The following is a 24,740-nucleotide window of genomic DNA, read 5'->3' as shown; positions in this document are numbered from 1 at the left end:
TAGAAATACAGTTAACATGTTTTGTAAAGTACATCTGTAGCAACATCAACATTTAATGTTTAGATTTTTTTGTTGTTTAAAAAATAAAAACTTGCTGAAAAAAACGAACTTGCCTCACTGCTGTTTTCAACAAAAGAACCAAACTAAAGTAACATGATATAAAAAAAAGTGTACTGTCCCTTTAAGAGTTTGGAACATCACTGATTGGCCTAATGTGTCTCCTCACTTGCTGCTTCTAGAGGAGGTACTGGTCCCCAACAATCCCAGTCTAACCAGAGACAGCATGAGTACAGTATCAGAATCTTTGGTGGGGAGCAGCAGGTCCTTGTCTGCGGCCAAAAGACACAAGAGCACCAGGAAAAATTCCAGGAGGATTTATTCAACTTACCAGGACCATCACAATGGGTGAGTCAAGTTCTCACTGTAACATTCAAAAATTCAATCATACATCTGTCTGAAAGTTGAGTGATAACATAGGGGTGACGCACATTTTTTTAAATATCATTATTATGTGAAAAAGTTGTAAAAATGGCATTACCTTGAATAAATAGCTGTCCATCACTGCATATACTGAATGAATGATTGCATTGTAAATGTAACAAAGTGTAAATTGAAAAACCGCCTCCTATTTGATAATAAAAATTATATTTCAGTAAATTGTAATTGCAGATGACATTCACACATATATATGTTTTCATTCTATATGAAAATGAATTATATGAAAATGAATTATGACCAGAATAATGACATAGAAATGAAAGAAAATCACTGAACAATCAATACACTGTTAACTACTCACTATAAAATGCTTACAGTTAATTAAAAACTGGTCTGATAAGCACTGATAAAAAATAAAGGCTTTTAATTTTTTATTTACGTTACACCAGAAGTGTTGCCCTGGAGGGGGGGGGGCATTTAATCCATCACAATCTAATGGATTCTGCATACATTGACATTTACTTGACTTTACGTGGTAGTAGAAAGAAGTAGTAAAAGTATATAGGGAACTTGAGGAGCAGTCTGTGAGATAGTTTTTTTCTGTCTTCGAGGATCAGCATAACCACAGGAAGCAAACAACACATTAAAACTAGGGCTGTCAATAGATTAAAAAGATTTAATCGTGATTAATGGCATTTTCCTCGTAGTTTGCTCACAATTAAAGTAGTAGGGATGTAAATTTATCTTGAGTTATGATATGATTCAATAACATTTTTTAAAACAAAACCAGTCCATACAGTGTACAAGTGATGCGATATGATTTGTCAATTTAGATTCGAAATTGACAAATGTAATATTTGAAGATAATGAAGGTAATAATAAACAAATGTACAGAGTTATATGGTGCAATATAGGTTGATGCAGTAATGCAAGGTACACTAGCATATACTGTACATTCATTCATTCATTCATTCATTCATTTTCTACCGCTTATCCTCACGAGGGTCACTTTGTTCCACGGTTCTTGAACGCACCATTTAACTTAGCAATGTATCTTCTCCCACGATACACAGATAGACTACTTTACTGTATTTTTTTCTTTCATCTCATATTTGGTCTTGGCATTTAATGTTATGTTTTCCCTGCCATAGTTTTACACAGTACATAAGATAAATCAGATCGCTATGATATACATTTTAGGTGTGTGTTGAAAATCTTTCCCAGTGAGTAGCTAGCATGATGCTAACGCTAGCAAGAACTAATCCTATTTGACACAAGCCCCCACATAGCTGCCCTCGGTTATGCCTGCCCATAACTAGTAAGTCCTCGCCCAAATATGAGCAAGTCTGTATGAATAGAAATAAAAATAGAGATATATAGAGATAAATAGATAAACAAAAAATACCTGCACTGCACCAGTAACTTTTCTTCCCGGCAATATACTTCATGACACCTCGACTCGGTGACACAAATAACTTGTCCAGAGAGGCATCTGCCAGGGCTGTGAAGCTAAACCTACCATTTAAAATACCGTTTTCTTTGTCCATTTCTGCCCATTATTGGTTCCTGCTTCTGGCCGTTAAAACAAAAAATGTTAATTTTGCTCAGCACTAATTAAAAACATTACCCACCACACTAAAGACTAACAAAGTGATTTAAACACTTCTACAAGTAACACTTAGCTAGCTACTAGCATGCTATTAGCACTTCCATCTGTCCAGGACAAACTTTGAACCAAATACGGAGTCCAGAAAAACAGGAATAGAAATACTAAACCACGGTAGGGATAAGGGAGAACAATCTGGTGTCTTCCTGCTGCATGTTCTATTTCTTATGTGGCATACCACCTCATTATTTTACTTTAAAAGGTTCTGCATTCCTATGGGTTATGTTGACATTCACAAGAAGTAAAGCCAATACTGCGGTCATTTGTTTGAAGCAGTTGCAAACCAACGTTATTACAGTTTTTAAGGGAAAATGATAGAAATGCGGCTGCACGGCAGTCTAGTGGTTAGCGTGCAGGCCTATATATATAATTCTCCTAGCTGGTTTCTTATCCTGCTTATTCTCGCATGTTCTTCTGCAGCTCCTCTGATGAAGAAGACAAAGATGATGAACGAGCTGACAGCAACGATCCAGAGGAGATGTTCCAGAACATTCAGTACCAAAAGGAGATCATTGCCAACATTCGAACCAGACCATGGCCAATGAGACGCAAGCTCAAAGTCTTAAAGTACACTTTCAGAAAGTTATTTTTATAATAATAATAATAATAATAATAATAATGTTATGTTTGTTATTGACATCAAATTGACTGTATGTTCACTCTTTCAAGTATGTTTATTAATATACTGCATATAGATGTTATTCAGCAGTGATTCAAATAATTACAATATCAAAATGGTCATTTTACGAAAACAAATGACCTTTCCCACTACTTCCTAAACCCACTGAAAATATTCAAGACACAAATATTACAGTTTACCCGAAATTTCCACTTCCCGATATTTCTGCATTTTTCCATACAGTATTTCAGTGAAGCTTCAGCTCTTCATCATCACTATTATTGTTTTTATTATTCCTAGTCATATTGGCAGGAGTAGTAGTAGTAGTCGTAGTAGTAGACTAGTAAAGTAGTGGCATGAGTTTTGATGGCAGTATTCAGATAAAAATGTGTAAACTCATTCATTCATTTTCTACCGCTTATCCTCACGAGGGTCGCGGGGGGTGCTGGAGCCTATCCCAGCTGTCTTCGGGCGAGAGGCGGGGTACACCCTGGACTGGTGGCCAGCCAATCGCAGGGCACATATAGACAAACAACCATTCACACTCACATTCATACCTATGGACAATTTGGAGTCGCCAATTAACCTAGCATGTTTTTGGAATGTGGGAGGAAACCGGAATACCCGGAGAAAACCCACACATGCAAGGGGAGAACATAAAAATTCCACACAGAGATGGCCGAGGGTGGAATTGAACCTGCGACTCCTAGCTGTGAGGTCTGTGTGCTGATGTGTAAACTATACGACTTATTTATTATCATATACTGTATATATCTCCAACTCCTCTTTATCTGTAAACAGCAACCCGCCAGACTCGCTTGATGTTGCATTCACGGACAACATGAACATTATAACCCCCAGTTTATTGTGTGTGGTCTAAAGAAACAAACAGACAAGACAATACCTGGATATTTGTCAACTACACTCAAAATAACTCGCTCAAACATAATCATTAAAATCACTTTTTGGTTCATATAAGGCACACCTGTATAATTTCCTGTTACATGTTGGACTAAACATAAGCAGCAAGGAGCTCGATAAAGACGCAGAGCTTCTTCTCAGATGTGCTGAGTATGTGCCATTGATAGCTTTTATATGCGCAGTTTGTTATTACTGCAGAGCTTTATTACCTCCATCAAGTATGGTAGGCAATTCTGCATTTTTACTTCCCTTTAATCTCAGGCTGAACGTCTCTCATCGCCTCCACTGCCGTAATAGCCCATATATTATTTCACGTTTCACATTTTATCCCCCATTTTCATCTAAGGCCGTATTTACACTCAACCGTTCGGACCGTCATGGACTTGTACCATCCTGGCCCCCACTGGCCTGCTTTCATGCTGATCAGTCGTGATCACTCACTGCAATTTCTAGGATTTTGTGGATTATTTCCAGTTTTATTTTAAATCCATGTAATTACTTCTATTTCTACTTTTCGTGAGGGAAGTGATTGCGTTCACGTATGGTCTTTAGCACGCATATTTTCTCCTGTGGGTTTGGTTTTTGGATAATTTTGTGCCTTTGTTGTAGCATTGTGTCTCAGTGGGAGCATTAAGCTGAATAGAAGCTACAAAAATAGGTATAAATATACCAGACTGCAATAGAAGGATCTGTGGGAGGACGAGAACAGGACTGCTTGGCTTCCTAACGTGAAGCATGGAAGAGGAACAATCTGTTATCTTCCTGCCTGTATCGTCATTTTGGCCACGACTGGTCCTCCAGTCCTGCACCGAAGCTAAACAAACACAAAATGAAACGCTCAAACTGAGAAATACAACTGTGTGTATTGGTCTTGTGGTGTGTAATGGTGCAGTAAATCTGCAACCTTCCTGTGGGCCCTTGTGGAAAAAGATAAGCCACAGCATTTGAAATACTCATTACATCTAATCAGCTGTGGTTTTTACACAAGAGCCATCTTTGAGCCATTATTGATTAAGACAAAGGCCGCATCAGGTTTTCAAAAAAACGCATTTATTAAAAACTGGAAAAAAAATCTATAAAAAAACTATCTTCATTGCTTTTGCTCCTGCTATACCCTACACTTTTTCAGTACTTTGGTTCCGGTTTTCCACACCAAAATATCTGACAAAACATTCCACTGTTCTCAAATATCTTAATTTTTATTTTTCTATACACAAAATAAGATAAAAAAATGAACAAATTAAGAATAAAGACAATAAATCAATCAATCAGTAATAAATAAGTAAAATAATAATAAAACAGCAAATAAGAAAAACGTAAGAAACCACATACAGTTGGTAGAGAAATTATTTTTTTCAGATTCAAATGTACAGTATTAACAGTTATTTAACCTTTAACATGAACATTAATGAAACTTAATAATTTGACCCAATTAGCAAGTTAGCATCGTACTCAGTTCCATCTGGGAGCAGCGTCGTAACTTTAACAACATGTTTGATGAGATGCTTTATCTTGACGTGTATTTTCCGTTTTATTCCAAATCATTTCCTGCATTTATTTGTACCCAGCGTCATAAGCCTTTAGCTTCATTGCTAATCCAAAGCAAAACAGGGCGGGGTAACAGGGTAGGGTAACAGTATGGACGGGGCAAAATCATGTTAATTGTGTCCGGTGTGCACACAGCTTTAAGCTGTCATTTCAACATTAAACTTTGGTATCAAGGTGGGGGCCTCAAACTAGCATCTCGCGGGCCGCATTTGGCCTGCGGGCCGCGAGTTTGAGACCCCTGATGTACAGTATCTTGATAGAGACGCCTATATTAATTCATAAATCATTCGGTTTTGTGGTTGACTCTGGTCTCTTATTTGTAAAAAATAATGTGAATGTTGAAGCAAATTTACATATTTGTGGGCTATATTGGGCGTTTTGAAGCACAAAAAAGACTAAATGCAGTGAAATATAAATATAAGGCATTGAGAAGACTCATTCAAAGATGCTGTGGTGATATGTAGTACTCTAAGCTGGTCACTGGGTGTCAGGGCCGCGATCAATGAGGGGTTAGTTTACTTTCTTAAAGGGATTTATTTGTTTTGGCCAAATACATCGTGACACAGTCACATGATCATTTTTGGAGTTCAAAATTGCTTAGCTCCCAATATGTTGTGTTTTCCAGGCATGCCAGAGAGATTGTACTGAAGTATGAAGGTCGACTGACAAGAACAAGAGGCTATCAGACTGCAGGAGCTGATGTATGTATGCGATGTTACACTGTCTGCAAATGCATTCATTATTTATAAATTATTATTATTATTCACAAATACAAAAAAGTCAAACTGTGAGGATTTTGCATTGGTCAAGACAGATTGATAGGATGTTTTTATTCAAGTACTCATCTCATCTAGAGCACACATTGGGAAAAACATGACAGCACACTCAAAAAGCGAACAAAAGATGGGAATGAATGCAAGAGAACAAAAAAGCCTAAAGACAATCCAAAAAATGATGGATGATCACATCATGGGCCTCAAACTCACCAAACCCTTCCAAGTCCCCCGAATGTCACACCAATCTAAAGCTTTTCAAAGCGTCACACCCGTGAGACATTTCTGAAGCACATTTTGTAGGATTTATCCCTTTCATTTGTTATTTCCATACATTTAAAATAGATGTCTGCATGTAAGACTGTAATTATAATGTTTTGTGTTAAGATTTTTGAGACTCAACTGCTAATGACATCACAGATGAGCGACGTAGTTGACTTACGATTCTGATGGCCATTTTGTTAGCAAGCTAAGTTTGCTAGCAAAGTCACACTAGCCACGTACACATGGACCCAAATATTCCAATTCCATTCGGGTTATTTGCTCAAACGGAAAGAATGTAACCTTTGTATACACCTCATTCCGAAAGAAAAGTGCCAATCCGAATGAATATATAATGGGATTCCCGGGGGTGGAATATTCCTTTCCCCAATCCGATTGAGGTATCTTGTACCCGCTCAAACAGAACGTTGTCAGGGTGCGTTCTTCTTCTTCTTCCGTTGTTTATTGGCGGTTGGCAAGCAGCTTTGGTGTGCATTAGCGCCATCTGTGGAACAGAATCTAAACCCTTCTATACGCCATTCACAAGTCCACTTTTATTCAAAAAGAAAATACATATCTATATACAACATGTGCCCAGCTTAATTATAAAATATTAGCAAGATTGAACTTTATCTTTTCCTGTTCCCGGGTGCGTTCTTTCAGCGAATGCTGAGATATGACGTAACACGCAGCTCCACACGTTCTTTGATTTAAAAAAAATGGAGGCGAGCAATCGGCACTGGACTGCTGTGGAAAGTTTGTTTTTGATTCAAACTAAATTTCAAGACTGGACGAAGGAAAAACTGGCAATACGGAGTTATTCCAATAAGCGAAAGAAAACTGGAGGAAGTCGGTATCACGTGATGTTGGTGTTTACGCTTTACACGCGATTGGAATATTCCTTTCCATGTATACCATTGCTTTTGGAAAGGTCATTCGGAAAGATTCCATTCGGAAAGAGAAAAACTCCTCATGTAAACGTGGCTACTGTGATAAAAGTATAGGAACACAGTAGACTCATGCAGTGTAGTAATAAAATGAGTATATTGTCGATGTTAACTGAAAAGCACGCTCAATAAGTTTCTACTGTACAAAAATCTCTTATTTCACTGTACAAAAATCTTCTATTTCTATTATAATTGGGGATAATAAAAGTAGGATACCTTATTTATAAATGAAATATTTTCATACTTAGAGCATAAAAAACCTATGACCTTCTAAATACGTTTTTTGACATTATTAGAGCCCACTAAGGATTAAATAACACCCCTATATTCACCTTTACATTCCTATTACCCAATATAGTAGACATAAATATGAAAAAAAAAGACAGTAGACACATAAGTACTTGTGCTTGTGTGTCCTTCTTTAAATGTGTGTTGTGTGTGTTTCAGCAAACAAGGGGATTTTCTACCTGATGCAAGCTACCGAGTTGACACTATTCTCATGGAGTGTATTTCATTTTTGATGCTGTTGTCATTCCCTGTCAGCTTCATCTAAATATATCTGAGGGGTGGAATTACATTTTGGAGAATGTATGTCTTCCATAGCAGTTGAATATTTGCTGAGAGAAGCAGCTTTTCAGGCATTCCCACTGAACTGCAATCTAATCTGATGGCCACGGTAATAAAATATGTAGATTCTATTTGCTTAGGCTTCAGATGTGTTATTTCTACGCAGTCACTCTGGTGGTTTGTGTTTCATTAAACAGCAGCATGGGGAAGATGTGTTGTGCAGCAGTGTGTAGCATTAGCGGATTTACAGCCTGGTGTTATTGCTCCGTTTAATTACCGTGTCAGGCTGCTCAAGCCCCATTAGAATAAATTGTCTTAAAGCGAGCTGTGTGATGATGAATAATTTATTTGCAGTTTGTTCTCTGCTTGAATATAACACAGCATCGCTCAACACACTAATGTGACTTAAAATCAAAGTTTGTCATTATTATTAGCAGGGTGACCCTAAAAACCTGGACAATGTACTTTTTGTTTTCATTTTATTAATAACTAAATAAGAATACAAATCTAATAATATATGAGGATGAGTGGTTAGCGCGCAGCCACACAGCTAGAAGACCCGAGTTCAATTCCACCTTCGGCCATCTCTATGTGCAGTTTGCATGTTCTCCCCGTGCATGCGTGGGTTTTCTCCGGGTACTCCGGTTTCCTCCCACATTCCAAAAACATGCTAGGTTAATTGGCCACTCCAAATTGTCCATAGGTATGAATGTGAGTGTGAATGGTTGTTTGTCTATATGTGCCCTGTGATTGGCTGGCGACCAGTCCAGGGTGTACCCCACGTCTTTCCTGAAGACAACTGGAATAGGCTCCAGCACCCCCGCGACCCTCGTGAGGATAAGTGGTAGAAAATAATTTAACAAGTCCCAATGAAAACAACTGATATGATAAAAGCAAATCTTTTTCTCTTTTAATTTAATGGGAACATTTTATTTATTTATATCACACTATCCTTTAAAAATATTTTTTATTATTTTTTAAGAAAAGAGAAGATATTTGGCATTACTTATTTATTTAGTCTAAATCACTTTTGACTGTTTAACACAAAAGCAAAAAAATGTGGATATCATCACTGCGCATATCCCGGTGATGATGTAGTTTTCTACACTGTTCACTCGGTGTCAGTAATGTTACTGTAACGTTATTCCAGAACAACTGGTCTTTATTGCAGGTTTGAATGCTTGAACGGTCTCCATGATCTCCATGATCGGTCTTCTGATGTGCAGTCCAGTGGGCCCTGCGTATTTAAAGGCAATGAGAAGCGTTCATTTGATTGGTTCTCTCCTTCCTCTTTACCACTTGCGCCGGTGGGGGAGGGATGTAGCTGTGGGGGCCCTGGACTGCACTGCTCACAGAAATTGTAAGGTGCACAGGTGCACCCATTGTAAATTCTGTCACTGACGAGACCTTGGGTGTTGGTTGTAATGCAATCATTTGGAAAAGTTGGGCGGGGAGGATTAGGAATCATAACAGCAGTACGTATATGGAAGGTGTAGTTTCCTATGTCTGGTACAGGTGAGCACTGGCTGAATGAGATCTGTGTTGTAAATATTGGCCTTGTTGAAAATTAGGACTAAAACTGCATTTGTCAGCCTTTACATGCATTTTATTTTCTCAATTGCAGTTGCTGAAGAAACTGTCCCGAGTACTTTATAACATTGTGGTTGTCTTCATTCCATGGGAAGTGAGGATTAAGAAAATTGAAAGTAAGGATTTTTCTTCTGTTTCGTTCAAACTAAATAGCTCAAGAAACACTTCCTTTCTTTGACATGAAGTCGTCATGCCCCCTTCCTGATTTTTTTTTTTTTTTTGCATGAATAAATAACTTGCAATGGGGCTCTTACAGCGCTGCAGAGGAATTTTGTCCCACTCCTCTTTGCCGAATTGTTGTGATTCAGCCACATTGGAAGGTCTTCCAGCATGAACCGCCATTTTAAGGTCATGCCAAAGCATAATTATCAATATGATGATAATTATAACATGATAAATAACCTGCCATGGGGCCAAGAAAGTTGTGAGTAGCAGCAACTTGATTAATAATGTTAGAAACATGATTTAATTCAACCTCACAAGGATGTACAGGAAGTCCACAGCAACAATAATTTCCATACATTTTTTTTTCCTTTTAAAATTATTTCACATAGTTTTTTGCTTAGTTAAATGACAGTATATACACTAATATTCACTATAAATGTATTTTGTGTTCATATTTTTGGGTGTCTGGAATGGATTAATTAGTTCATTATTAATAGTCAATTATTAATTCATATTTTTTTGAGTATTTCTTTTTTTTTTTTTTAAATAATTGTGTTTGAGTTGTTTGTGTTTGTGTGGATGCCCCCCACCCTCCACACTGAAGCTGTAAACCCTCAGAAAACCGCTTATCATCCCTATGACCATCTTGTCTATTTCAAATGCTTCTTTTTTGATGCTTTGGATTTGTGTTTGTTGACTGGTTTCCGATTTTTGCTTGTCTGTAGGTCATTTTGGATCAGGTGTTGCCTCCTACTTCATATTTCTACGCTGGCTGTTTGGGATCAACATTGTCCTCACCATCATGACTGGAGCATTCATCGTGTTACCAGAGGTCAGCACTGTGCGTTTACATATAGTAGCTATGCAGACACGGTATAACCTGGAAATGTGCGTGGTTTAACGGGAAATGTGCAGGGTTTAAATCGGTAACTTTAAGTCTGAAATTGACATGGATTGATCACAAGTTGTGCAGAAATGTGTTATTTCTTTCTATCTTTAGTTTTAAAAATTTAATTTGACTTTTTTCTTCTGAATGAGTCCTTTTCTTTGTAGTGGCATACAAGCACAGAGGAGCGCTGGAGAAAATGCTTGTAGATTTATGATGGCTGACATGGAGGGTTATCCTAACTGTGATTCGCCAGTTTAATGCTCCAATGGTTGGGACTCAATGTCCCCTGTGTCCTTTGTCTCAGCCGCATATTCGTTCATCCAACATCAAACATCAAACATCAAACGTCATGTCACGTCAATGGCCTCATTATAATATTAATGTTACAGAGTAATCTCTTATCTTGAATGTATTTCACTGTTGAATTGAGCAAAATTAAACATTTTGTAAGCAAACAAAGTAGAATACAAATATAAGTATTTTGGCATATGCATTCAAATTGTGGTGTGGAAACTGGTTACTGTTACTCCAAATTCACACTGTCGTGTAGGCGTGGCAGTTCATCATACGCTTTCAAATCCATTTCAAATCGCTTCTATTTTAATCAGTCTGGCAATTCACACCAGCCGACACACCTGACGCACCTCTCACCTCTCATCTGACGCACGTTGTGTTTTGACGTGACACAAAAGATAGACTTCAAGTCTATTTTTGATGGGTTTACACATAAATTCATCACCAGAAACACTGAAAAACAGCTTCTGGTGTCAAAATAAATGTCCGCTTTTTAACAAAATAAAAGCTGAAGACAATGGATGATGAACGATTATTCTTAGAAGTGGAGAAATGTAACCTTTTATATGATCCAAAACACCAGTTTTACAATGACGACATAAGAAAAGTATTCTCCAGGTTCTATTTCCTGTCTCTTTTACTGCAAATTGATGTCAAATCGGGGAAAACATCAATGTCAAGCTAGCAGGAGGGTTTCGAGGGGGAGGAGCAAGCTGTGTCCTGGGGGGTAAACCCCCATGAAAAGCAGTGATCCTCTGCACATTTGATTTTTGCAGTATTCATCCAATAATATTTATTTTTTTGTTTGTGCCAGCTGCTTGCTGGAGCCCCATTTGGAACAACGAGGAGTAAAACTATTCCCAAGGAGCATCTGGCTTCTGCCCAAGACCTGGACACCATCTGGTCTCTTGGGGCAAGTCTTGCTCTCCTTTTATTTTTCTATCGATAGCACATTATCCACTCGTATACCATTCATAAAGTATTACTTTACTATGTCTGTGACTTGTACTTCAAGGCTAATTAAACTTATGATGTCTAACAAATGTCATGTGTGTGGTTGGACCCCCGCAGGGGTACCTGCAGTACTCTGTGTTGTTCTATGGTTACTACGGGAGGGTGAGGAAAATTGGCAGTGCAGGATACCGACTGCCCCTCGCCTACTTCTTGGTCGGGATGGCCGTCTTTGCCTACAGTTTCATCATTCTGTTAAGAAAGTAAGTGGAATATTCCTTTAAGTATCTTTTCACATCTTACACTGTAATCAAAAGTACACATTTGCAGTGATGGAGGTTTCAAGCTGGCTCAAAGAAATAAATAAAGGCTTACATGGATGTATAACATGTGTATATTGATACAAGCATCATGTAGCAGTTACTATAGTGTTAGCTATAAATAATATTCTGACACTTTTATATTCAGTGTAGGCTGCGCGGGGACCGAGTGGTTAGCGCGCAGACCTCATAGCTAGGAGACCCGAGCTCAATCCCACCCTCGGTGATCTCTGTGTGGAGTTTGCATGTTCTCCCCGTGCATGCGTGGGTTTTCTCCGGGTACTCCAGTTTCCTCCCACATTCCAAAAACATGCTAGGTTAATTGGCCACTCCAAATTGTCCATAGGTATGAATGTGAGTGTGAATGGTTGTTTGTCTATAAGTGCCCTGTGATTGGCTGGCGACCAGTCCAGGGTGTACCCCGCCTCTCACCCGAAGACAGCTGGGATAGTCTCCAGCACCTCCCACGACCCTTGTGAGGATAACCGGTAGAAAATGAATGAATGAATTAATATTCAGTTTAACAGCTCAGTGCATTGTACACTCATATAGCACAATCACAGTTGCATAACACTTACATAGGACTGATGGGAAACCACTCGGAGAAGATGCAAACACCCAATAAATGCAGTGCTCTCACTTATTTACACTACATTAACTTTCACTCCTACACAAACTTAACTTTCACTTTGTAGAAGGTCGCTGTAACTGCTACATAAACTCTGTGTGCTTAGATTCTGGGGTCTTCGTCAGTCTTCCTTATACTAAATACTGTATATTGCTCCAATGTTCTAATACAAATTGAAAATCTTTTAAAGTCTGTGATCATTGACTTCTTCTCCAAAAACAATGTTGTCCAAAGAACCAGAAGGAAAGGCAAAAGAGAAGTAATAGCCATTAAAATTGTTACACAAATGCAACCACGCTACTGGGGTGCAGCACTTTTGCAAGGTTATTACTAAGTAAGTTACATTAATAAACAGTTGGCTATTAATAATCAAATGTTTTCCAGACTGACAGTCATGCCATTGAAGACTAATGTAATGATTATCTTTCCATTGTCTTGTGTTTGTCATCCTCTTCCCTGCCATAACGTTTATGCAGAATGGCCAAGAACTCCCGACTCAGTCTGGCCAGTGCTTCTGATGAAAACTTCACGTTCTGTTGGAGGGTGTTTTGTGCTTGGGATTATCTGATTGGAAATCCAGAGGCTGCAGAAAGCAAAGGAGCAGCTATCGTCAACAACATCAGGGTCAGACGATACACAAATTGCTGTCGTTATTGTACAATATGTACAGCTTATGTACAATTTGGTACATAAAATAGGTCTGCTTTCTACCCTAAAATGCTGGCAGTGATTGCTTTGTTTTATAGGAAGCCATTGTTGAGGAACAGGAAAAGAAGAAAGATACCAGCCTGTGAGTGTGTTACTTATTATTACACAGCATTTACTTGATCATATTTCACTTGTCTTGGTCAACAAAAAGGCACAAAAGGCCAATTACCCAATTTTAGGATCATTCCACTAAATGGCAAATGGTTTTTCACTTTTATGGCGCTTTTCCACATCCAAGGCACTCAAAGCACTGTTAGTTAGTTTGTTGGGTATCAGTCTTGCTTGTTTGGGTACAAATTGTATACTCAAATAATTTTTCCTCACATAAATAACAAATAATTGAAAATTATTTGTGTCCGTTTCCTCAGAGCCGTTCTGATCAGTCTCCGCTTATTAGCCAACATCCTGGTGCTGATGTCTCTGGCTGGCAGCATATACATCATCTACTTTGTGGTTGATCGTTCTCAGAAATTGGAGCAGGAGAAGCCAGAGTTAACGCTATGGGAAAAGAACGAGGTATATCATCATGATTTGTGGGATTAGATTATCCACCTCACAATTCAGTGAAATTGGAGACCTGATCCAAAGACCGGGACCCAAGATCCAAAGGATGGATCATTGGCTCATCATTTCATGCAGTTATACTGTCGCTGGTCAGTATGTGTGCAAATAGGATTGAACTGGGCTTGTTTGAGAGGTGAAAACAAATATGGACTGATTTGATTTTTGGTTCTTACCACCATTCAGTATTTTTTGTCCTACTATCAAAATGCATAGAAATAAATCTAAATGATGAATGAAAGAGATAGATGTACATTTAATTCAATTGTGTTTGTAACCTTCTTGATGATAACAGGCGGCCAAAGGCTGAAAGAAAGGAGGTTCTGTGTTTTTTTAGAGCCGATATCAATATCGATTTTTAGTAGTCAATATTCATCAACCAATATTCATTTGCAGTAAAAGTGAAAATATCAGCAACCAAATGTTTAATAATACACTCTCCAACACCTAACTAACTTACTTTAACTGAAATGATTTTGCTTATTCCATGCTGTACAATTCACCAGAGTATATGTCCCAAAATAGCCCACAATAAGTGAAATCCGAAAATGGCCAACTATATTTTTGTACAGTTATTACTGTATATATGTTTAAGGCTGTAAAACTATACTATACACTCAGACAGGCATTGACCTTTTCCGCATATTTCTCTCTTCTTTAGACCCTCTCAAAGTGAAAATTTATTTTGAATTTTAATTAAATGACCAATGCATTCACTCTTCTGATCGTAGCTTGTCCTGGCACCATTAGGCTGTAGCGTTTTTGTATCCTTGTTAAAACATATTATTCCTCATCGTCTTCCATGAACTGCAGATTAATTTACAGCCGCGTAACTTCTGCCAGTGATCATACAACAGGAAACAGGCAGTCCAGCATGAAGGAGATTGATTGACAACGGTCTACAGCACATATGTCAAAGTCAAGGCCGAGTGTTTTGCATGCACCAACAATACATTCCCCACAAAGTCGATGCAGCATGCACAAGCGTCTTCATTATTCATCAGCAGTCAGAGCAACTTTCATCTACCCCCTCCTCAAAAATGGCCAAGCGTAAGGTAGATGCTGAGATGCTGGTTTTTCAAGCCAAGGTGGTAGGCAGAGTACATGTTCACAGAGGTAAAAGGCAAACCCGTGTGTCTTCTTTACATTTACCCTAAGTACAATATGTTTGATCTACCCTTTGCCTCCGTCCAGGTTAGTGTTGTAGTTTCTCTCATCACCATGATCGCTCCATCTGCCTTTGAGTTGGTAGCTCAATTGGAGATGTATCATCCAAGAACATCTCTGCGTTTCCAGCTGGCAAGGTATTCCTGCTCATGTGTTAGCGATAATTCATGTATATTTCATCTTCGTGCATATTAACCACATGTTTTGTGTTGGCAGAGTGCTTGTTTTATATCTTGGGAACCTGTACAGCCTCATTATTGCCCTCCTTGATAAGGTCAACAGTATGAGCTCTGCGGTGAGTGTTAACAGCATATAACATATCTTTTACATTGCCACAAGCCAATAGGCTGAAAAGAGGGCCTTGAAGTGGGAGCAACATGTGACTTGAATACAAACCTTGGACTGATCTACCATGGCGTGTATGAACCCTGAAACACCACATGGGAAGATGTATTGAAACTCCCAATGCTTGTTTAATTTAAATTTATTTACATTCTGTCTCTCTCCTTACAATAAAGCTATCTTACCAAATACTTATTTTCTGTCCGGTACATATACAAAACCACAGTCAAATCAGATTAGATTTATAATTTTTTCATATTTGTATTTCTGTTTATTTCTCAGATTCAGGTGACTCCAGCTAACTGGTCGGACACCAGCTCCTACTTAGCCACGATCTCCCAGGCTGGCATGAACAGTATGTCAACTCTGGTGTCTGAAATTTCACATCGCAACAGCACCATCGCAACCACTGCCGTGATGTTAGACGTGACCAACAGCAGTAGGAGTGGAACGGCAACCTTCTCCAACCAGACCGTTCAGATTGGAAAAAATCCTCGCTCTCAGCAGGACCAGTGCTGGGAGACCTACGTTGGGCAGGTTCTGCTTGTGACAGTATTTAACCACACTATTTATACAACAATCCCAAAATCTGATTGACTGGTGGTCTGTCCGGAGTGTACCCCAGAGTGTATCCCACCTACCCCAGCTTCCCTGTGATCATGAAACTAAGTGGACTAAGTATTAGACGTATTGTGTATTACGATGTATTCTTATTCCTCATTAAGCATTACTACCTCACCTGTAAATCCATTGTATTAGTTTTTTGTGTAAAGCTAACATTCCGATGTTTAAACCATCTACCATACAGGAGATGCTGAAACTGTCCATCATCGACATGATCTTCACAGTGGCCAGCATCCTGCTCATTGACTTTATCAGAGGCTTGGTGGTTCGTTACCTCAGCGACTGCTGTTGCTGGGACTTGGAGAGCAAGTTTGTAAGTTTTGACGATTGTTTTTAAACACGCCTCTGCCGCATGATGTTATTGTAATTGGGCTGTGGCAGTTTTAGCCTTGTTACACTTGAATAGTAAACAAACATAATCGTTGAAGAAAGTTGGGTTGCATTTAGCAAGGTTGTTTCTGACTTACCATTTAAACTTGTGTTCAACTGTTATCAGAAATTGGAAAATTAATATTGTTATATTATATGTATTTTTACCTCTCTCTTGAAGTCTGTTCATCCAGAAAAATAGTTGTGATCACACAATCCATACATTTCGTGGATATTTAGTATCTGCAACTCATGTTGAACAGCAACACAAGTAAACATATTTACCCACATCATTTTTACAAGTGTTACTTTGAGTGTATTTTGGTGAACTTAGGATGCTTTATGGAAGGAAACATTCCAACATTTTTATTAACACCAACATATCATTATTGTTCTGATTTTTTTTTAGCCTGAATACGGGGAATTCAAAATAGCAGAGAATGTCTTGCACTTGATTTACAACCAAGGGATGATCTGGTAAGTCAACAACTAATAATGCTATTGTGTGATTGCTGATTGTTGCTGATGTCGTTACCTTATCTTGTGCTATGCTATGCTACAATGTTGATGTTAACATTATTAGTAATGTTAATAATTGAGGCTTAGACTTCCATGAACACTGTATGACTCCTACAAAAAAGAAACACACACACAGAGTGCTGGCATGAGTGCAATCGAATGTCTGATTAAAAAAATGATCTGTCCAGTGCTGGCCAGCCTCCATGACCCTGTTCCTAAGCCTTTATGTCTCAATTCCACCTTTGTGTGCGACTCCATTGGATTTCCTAAACTAATTTCCGTGCTGTCACCTTGCGACCATAAACATAATGGATGCCTTTTACCGGTGTCACCCAGTAGGTGTATGAGTAATAGTTTCTTTCATGCAGGATGGGAGCTTTTTTCTCCCCTTGTCTTCCCGCCTTTAACGTGCTGAAGCTGATTGGTCTCATGTATCTGAGGAGCTGGGCCGTCCTCACCTGCAATGTTCCCCATCAGCAAGTGTTCAGAGCATCCAGGTAAGATATTCATCATTACCATCACAAACCAAACACAAACAGGACACACTTGTGTGGCCTTTTGATTATTTCAGATACATAATTCTTCATTTTCCTGAAGGGATTCATTAACTATATTTATCTATTGAGTATTTTGCATCTTTCTATGTATCATTTACCCATTGGTGGTGTAGTGCAGTTTTAGTTTAGTTTCTATATACTAATTCTGGTATATACCGTATTTTCTGGACTATAAATCGCTCCGGATTATAAGTCGCACAAGGCCAAAAATGCATAATTAGGTATTTATGAAAGGGTTTACCACAAAGAAATTTACATCCCTACTACTTTAATTGTGAGCAAACTACGGGGGAAAAGCTAATAATTACGATTACATTTTTTTAATCTATTGACAGCCCTAGTTTTAATGTGTTGTTTGCTTCCTGTGGTTATGCTGATCCTCAAAGACAGAGAAAACTATCTCACAGACTGCTCCTCAAGTGCCTTAAATACTTTTACTACTACTTTCTACTACCAAGTAAAGTCAAGTACAGTATTTTCTGGACTATAAGTCGCACCGGAGTATAAGTCGCACAAGGCCAAAAATGCAAAATTAGGTAGAAAAAAACCATACATAAGTCGCACTGGAGTATAAGTCGCATTTTTTTGTAGGTGATTTATTTGACAAACTACTTGACCAAAACAGACATTACGTCCTCTTGGAAGGCAAGTTCTAACAATAAAAGAATAGAGAACAGGCTGAATAGGTGTAAGATATGCTAACACAATGGTTATTCAGCTACACAAAAGATAAACATGAACAGAAAAGTTGTCCAGTGTTTATGTAACATAAACACTTTTTTCATTTATAAGTTGCTCTGGAGTATAAGTCGCAGGAACAGCCAACCAATGAAAAAAGGTGTGACTTATAGTCCGGAAAATACAGTAGTTTGTTGAGCACTAGTATATAGCAGTATCTACTGTATAATATAAAAACAGCACTACACTACAAATGGATGCGGGATAAGAATCCAAAGTGTGGCGCACAGCTGTTTTTGTATGTATTCAGCAAGTTCTAAAAATGTAATTTTACAAGAAAACTTAAAAAAACACATTCATTCATTTTCTACTGCTTATCCTCACGAGGGTCACGAGGGATGCTGGAGCCTATCCCAGCTGTCTTGGAGCAAGAGGCGGTGTACACCCTGGACTGGTGGCCAGCCAATCACAGGGCACATATAGACAAACAACCATTCACACTCACATTCATACCTATGGACAATTTGGAGTCGCCAATTAACCTAGCATGTTTTTGGAATGTGGGAGGAAACCGGAGTACTCGGAGAAAACCCACGCATGCACAGGGAGAACATGCAAACTCCACACAGAGATAGCCGAGGGTGGGTAAAAAAACACAAACAACACAAAAAATGGAAAAATCTGAAAATACTAAGTGAACAAAGCGAGAAAACGACTTTATATTAGTGAGCTAAAAGCAAACGTAATTGGGACACACCAATTTCGACTATGAAGGCCTCTAAAAAAACCTCAAATAACATTGCATCGTTAGGTATACATGCTGTGATCATGCATTAACATATACACAAATGATAACATGTAATAGTTGCAGTATCTTGGCGTATTTTGATGATTTAAAACACTACCAAAACTTTTTTCCTAGTACTAGTTCCGTCACCAACAGCATAGGTACAGTGACAATGGAATGGCTGTGTCTTCCAGCACAAGACATGTGCTCTAGTTCTCTGGTAAAAAAAAATACTGACGACATCTTATCCACTCTTCCGTTGTTCATTTGATTGGTTAAGATTACACACGGCTGTGTTAAACCCTCTCACGCCTTGTCTCCTCACACTTGCGCCGGTGGGAGGGACGGAGGTGTGGGTGCGTCATGCTGTGCTGGACTGCACCGCTTGCACCCTGTTGGCACAGCACAGGGCAGGGCAAAGTTTATATCAATAATACGCTTTTTCAACTATGCCACAAAGCTGAGATGCAGTTTGTTTCTTGAAAATAACATCATAAAATGTCAAAGTGGCCCTTGCGTCCTTTCATTAATGGTGGGAAAAGTTTGTACACCCCCTTCTATATTCATATTGATCTCATTATACTGTGTCTGTGATGGGCTTCAGTCTACTTTTCCCATCTCTTTCCATTCTCCAGTGCTGTAATGGTGGATGTAAATCACAATATATTCCGCCTCCTCCTATCCATCCTCCATAAACACACCATAATGTGTGAGAGGCCTCTCCAGCTCTGATTGATGTAATTTCCCCTTGCAGTGCTTATCATTCCCTCACAGATGTGGTGGCAAACACAAGCCCACACAGTCCACTAAACAGTTGCACAGTTACACTTAAGTGCACCATTAAATAGAATTCTTCTTCAAATGAGGATGGATGAATGTCCCGTCATCACACCTGTACAAGAATGGTCCAAGACTGGAAAGGACTCATTCTTGGACAATACAGACATTGATTAGAACAGCTAAAAATCACAAATTAGTTGGAAAAATTGGAGGACAACGACTGTAATTCAATGGTGTCCTAATTCTAAGAATGGACTGGTTGTCATAGACGTCACAGCCAAGTGTGCTGTATCAGGTAGGGCTCGAAGACTTGATAGGACAGCTCTAGTCCTAGCTCTATCTAATCCTTGAGCATGTGTCACTGTGCAATTGGACTGTTCAGGTTGTCTTAGCGAGCCTCTCATCCGTGCAGCCAGTTCATGCTTAAAGACTAGATAGGACGACTCTACTCTGAAGGTATGGTGCACGATCTAAGTATTTATCTCCTACAGAGGTAGACGCGTGACTCAAACAACAACGGTTTGGCTCAGTCACTTTAGACTTGAGCTGTCCTATCTAGTCTTTGATTTGTGTATTAAAGTATGCTGCAGGCAGACGTGTTTCAGCCAATTTCTTCTTCTTAATTAATTTCAGACATGCATACTATGTTACATTATTGTTTCTCACATATACACTTACAATACAATACACTTACAATATCTATTATATATATACACATACATATACATATACACATACATACATATACACACATAACACCTCATTACTACGCATGTCTGAAAAGAAGCAGGAAGAATTCAAAGATTGATTCTAAGGAATGAAGAAAAGTGTCCGCTTATCAATCACTCTTTGTCTATTTGTTGCAGATCCAATAATTTCTACCTGGCGATGCTGCTTTTCATGCTCTTTCTCTGTATGCTGCCGACCATATTTGCTATTGTAAGGTATCGGCCATCACAGCACTGCGGACCATTTAGGTAACGTGGATTCTTTTCATGGATCTTTATGTATAATTGGTTAAAATTCTATGTTTGTCAAGAGTATTCACCAACCAAAGCAAGATTGTAAACAAAAGCAAAACATACTACTCTGGCAATCGCGGGTTTAAGTGTCAGGTTCACAGGAATTTGATGATGGTAGTATGTGGTAATAGGATTATGTTGCGTATGTAACTGTACGTATGTTGCAGTGGTCAAGAGAAGATCTATGATATCATATCTGAAACAGTGGCCAGTGACTTTCCCCAATGGTTCAGTAAAGTGATGGGTTACATCACCAGCCCTGTTGTAGTACTACCTGGTCTACTGCTACTGTTGTAAGGCATACGTACACACACAAATATATGTTTGGTGAGAGTAGTACTATGGTTTTCATTGTCTGTGTCTGTGTTTTAGCATGCTGATATACTACCTTCAGGCCATTGCCAGATCGCTCAAATTTACCAACAACCAGCTGAGAATGCAGCTCCAGACTGTGAGTTTGTTATGATATAATGCTTCATTGAAGTTAAACACTGTAGTAGAATGCATCTTTACATGTAAAGTTCATGTAGAGTCTTTATGGGAAGACTGAAGAGCATTCCGACACATTTTTTTGACACATTTTTTGACCACTGATTTTCTTAGCAAAATGAATGGATGGCAACTGGACTGGTTTTAGACTTCAACAGTTCGTGCTCAATGACGAGATCACAGCTTGGCTGACTGTCAAATGACAAATGTTGTATCATAAAATGTCATGTGACACCACAATAACGAAATTATTCTTGTCTGTACACGCCTCTACATTTTAAAGGAAAAAGACTTTGGATCCTGCACTCACTCTTCAGACTAGATAGAGCCGTCCTACCACATTCCACAAAAATTTCTTTGAACTTAAAAGGGAACTGCTCTTTTTTGGGGGAATTTTGCATTTCCAAAATTCTTATGTGAAACCTAAAAATATATTTATTTTGCTTTCCTGTGCATTGCAATGCCAGAAAATGAGTTAATATGAGCTAGTCATTGGGACGCACCTATTTCGACTACGGACCCCTCTAAAAAAAGTTCTACCTGTTCCAGCATCACAACATTCCAAGCAACCATTTTCCACACCGCAAAAAAACCAACTTTTTCAGCAATGACACATTTCCCGCACGGTATTGGCGGTATCGATATTTTAGTATGGATTCACACATCACTAGGCTCTAATAGCTAAACTGTACTGTATATTTTGTGAGTTCCAGTATTGCACAATCAGTGCTTGAGGGTTGGGTTTAGGGTTTAGGTTGAGGATTGGGGTTGAGGTTAGGGGTACTTATTTATGTCCTTGTCCCTATCCCCTTAGGAGCGCACCGATGACAAAAAGAAAGTCTTCAACATGGCCGCAGGTGTGGCAGCGATACTGCAGACTCCAGGAGAGGCCGTGGGGGAAAACAAAGCCGATGAACCGGAGAGTGACAATACCAGCCAAGATCCCTCCATCCAAACGCCATCCCCACAGCGCAATGGCAGCGTCACAAACTTACATACTGCTGGTCAGCGTAGTAACAGCATTCGCACCATTACGCAGTCGGCGTCCCGTGGAGAGCTTAGCAGAGCAAATGTGGCTGGATCCTCCAGAAGTCCTGCTGTGTCCGCACTGCCAAAGCATAGGCTGGACCACGTACCCAACAGGTCTCACACTGATTTATAGTATTACAAATTTACATACAAAAGAATGTATGTGGTAAATTACCCTAAAACAGCCATCACCAAATGACAGACAATTTAAAAGTGAAATATTTAATATTTAACGTAAAAATAAGCCTTCAGTTTTATTCATTCATTCATTCTTCATTCAGTTTTGTCCTGTTTTGTATTGAATGAAACTTAGGTGCCAAAGTATGTGTATTGTAGGACAGTGCTTGTCAATTACTCTCTGTCAAGCCTCCAATGGGGGACAGAAATATTTTCGTCCCCACCAATTTGAAATACTATTGAGAAACTTTAAAAATGTATTTATGTGTACTGCACAGACTGAACTTTGCATGTTCTCCCCGTGCATGCGTGGGTTTTCTCCGGGTACTCCGGTTTCCTCCCACATTCCAAAAACATGCTAGGTTAATTGGCCACTCCAAATTGTCCATAGGTATGAATGTGAGTGTGAATGGTTGTTTGTCTATATGTGCCCTGTGATTGGCTGGCGACCAGTCTAGGGTGTACCCCGCCTTACGCCCGAAGACAGCTGGGATAGGCTCCAGCAACCCCCGCGACCCTCGTGAGGAAAAAGCGGTAGAAAATGAATGAATGAATGAATATTAGGAAAGCGGGAAGTGAACAAATGTAAGAGTTACTGATTGTAAAAGTACCAGATGGAGGGGTAGGATTTAATAAGCTTTGCTTCTTCCTACTCCTTTTGGACATGTGGAACTGGAAACTGATTATGTGATGCATTCAATTGTAATCTGATGCATGTTCAAATTAAATTAAACCATTACCATTATGACTTTATTCAGATTTTTCTAGTTGTTTTTTTGTTGTTAAATTATATTTTTAGAATGTGTCACGACCAAACAGCCGCCACGCTGCACTTAATTAGGCCCCCTAATTTTAGCCATAAATAAGACTCGTTTGTGTCGCTGTAAATGTGTTCCTGTGCTAAGGGAGCTAAGTTAGGGGCAGAGAGAAAGCGACATTGGGGGTTTCGGGTGGAGTTGTAAAGGCTGGTGTGGGTTACGGCTGCAACAGTAACAGTAATATATTCCATTGTGTTGTCCTTCTTCATAACAGGCCCACGCCTTTTCTTGGAGGTCCGAGTGGTTCCTGCCGCTCCAAGTCTTACTACCACAAGGCCTACAATCACCCAGCCAAACACTCGGACCACATCCATTCCGACCCCATTTACAGGAAGACTGTACGTGCGATGCAACCCGGGATCATCACCGCACAGAGCTACGGAGGCCGCCGCGGTCAAGCCACTCGATACGTTATTGTCAACGAACACGAACCCAGGAAGAAGCTGCTTCGCTCGGCCACTCGCATCCCACGGCATTATTTCATGGAGGAAGAGCCGGCTGAGATCCTGGAGCTCTACCCGTGCAACTTCAAGCGCTATACCCCTCGGACGCCGCACCACCAAGTTCACAGATCTCATCAGTCCCAACAGAATCTCAGTGAGGATGACGAGGAAGATGGGAAGCACGGGAGAAGGGTATTGTTAGGGAAGACTCATCGGCCGTGTTCTTTATCTGATCTTCACCAGCCGGCACACTTCTACATTGGGGACAGATTAGGAAGCCATGTTTCCATATCTAAAGACAACCATGTCGGTGGAGGACGCTATGGAGCACAAGACGAAGACGACGGAGCTATGGAATGGAGAGATTTCAAACCGCACTCCCGCTCCCAAGACAGTATCAGAGCAGAGCCTCTACTGGTCCGAACCAGGCGCCACGTGACTTCGCCTGGAAGATACGGCCATTCCCCGACCGGGAACAGGCACATGGAAGCGTACATGAAACCTAAAAGCAGACCAAAGCTTGAGCACCCTCCAACTGAGTCTGACTCTGCCTCTGTGGCATCCAGCAGCGATCAGCAGAACAGCAGCACCGACCAGTACATTCAGGTGATCCACAACAAGGAGCGCTATCTCAAGTCCAGGCAAGGAAAGATGTCCAAAAAGAGGTTTAAACAAAGCTTGGATCTCATCTCCCCCGAGTCAAACGACTTGGTTTGTTCCAATGTATGACATATTCATAAAAACTATGTGTTTGCATTAACTGGGAGCCTAACATTGACAGTATAACTTCAGAGATATGTGATTTTATCTTCTTGTTTGTGTGCTCTTGTCTTTTTTTATGCATTATTTGTATGTATTATTATAACAATGTGTGTAGTAATAAAAGCACAATAAAACTATCCCGTGTGTTAAGTATATACATTCCACCAAGACAACAACAACAACTGATCAACAATCTTTGACCTGAGAAAGACAACCTAACCTACATTTTAAATTTACAACGTTTGGTTAAAAAAAATGAAGATCACTTGTATTGGGAACGCCGGAAGTGTGAAAAAAGTTGACAGCTGATACTAAGCCATGTTTATACATG

The 24,740-nt window shown here is 39.4% G+C and overlaps 1 protein-coding gene across 2 annotated transcripts; it reads left to right on the top strand.

The window, feature by feature from the left end:
* The first annotated feature begins 260 nt into the window (after positions 1–260).
* On the top strand, positions 261–24,526 carry LOC131132205 (transmembrane channel-like protein 3). 2 transcript variants are annotated; one of them, XM_058077616.1, is made up of 21 exons: positions 261–405; positions 2,525–2,671; positions 5,818–5,893; positions 9,365–9,446; positions 10,221–10,327; positions 11,493–11,591; positions 11,750–11,892; positions 13,054–13,201; positions 13,324–13,367; positions 13,654–13,801; positions 15,041–15,150; positions 15,230–15,308; positions 15,638–15,892; positions 16,164–16,292; positions 16,758–16,825; positions 17,236–17,364; positions 20,536–20,646; positions 20,859–20,984; positions 21,064–21,142; positions 21,995–22,323; positions 23,419–24,526. In XM_058077616.1, exons 1-21 carry the CDS (start codon positions 284–286, stop codon positions 24,374–24,376), a joined length of 3,489 nt encoding a protein of 1,162 aa, XP_057933599.1. In that variant the 5' UTR covers positions 261–283; the 3' UTR covers positions 24,377–24,526. The 2 variants fall into 2 exon arrangements, with proteins under 2 accessions (XP_057933599.1, XP_057933600.1); XM_058077617.1 differs by lacking the exon at positions 261–405 and adding an exon at positions 1,989–2,218.
* Positions 24,527–24,740: the final 214 nt, after the last annotated feature.

This window comes from Doryrhamphus excisus, chromosome 7 (assembly GCF_030265055.1).
Source record: "Doryrhamphus excisus isolate RoL2022-K1 chromosome 7, RoL_Dexc_1.0, whole genome shotgun sequence".
In the NCBI taxonomy this organism is placed as follows: Eukaryota; Metazoa; Chordata; class Actinopteri; order Syngnathiformes; family Syngnathidae; genus Doryrhamphus; species Doryrhamphus excisus.
This window is presented reverse-complemented; position numbering and strand designations above follow the sequence as displayed.

What these genes read in the sequence shown, in the direction of transcription:
- LOC131132205 (XM_058077616.1), top strand. Translation starts at nt 284, where the DNA reads ATGAGTACAGTATCAGAATCTTTGGTGGGGAGCAGCAGGTCCTTGTCT. An exon ending in CGCAAGCTCAAAGTCTTAAA is followed by an intron (nt 2,672 to 5,817) that starts GTACACTTTCAG and finishes TGTGTTTTCCAG; the next exon opens with GCATGCCAGAGAGATTGTAC. An exon ending in TGAGAATGCAGCTCCAGACT is followed by an intron (nt 21,143 to 21,994) that starts GTGAGTTTGTTA and finishes CTATCCCCTTAG; the next exon opens with GAGCGCACCGATGACAAAAA.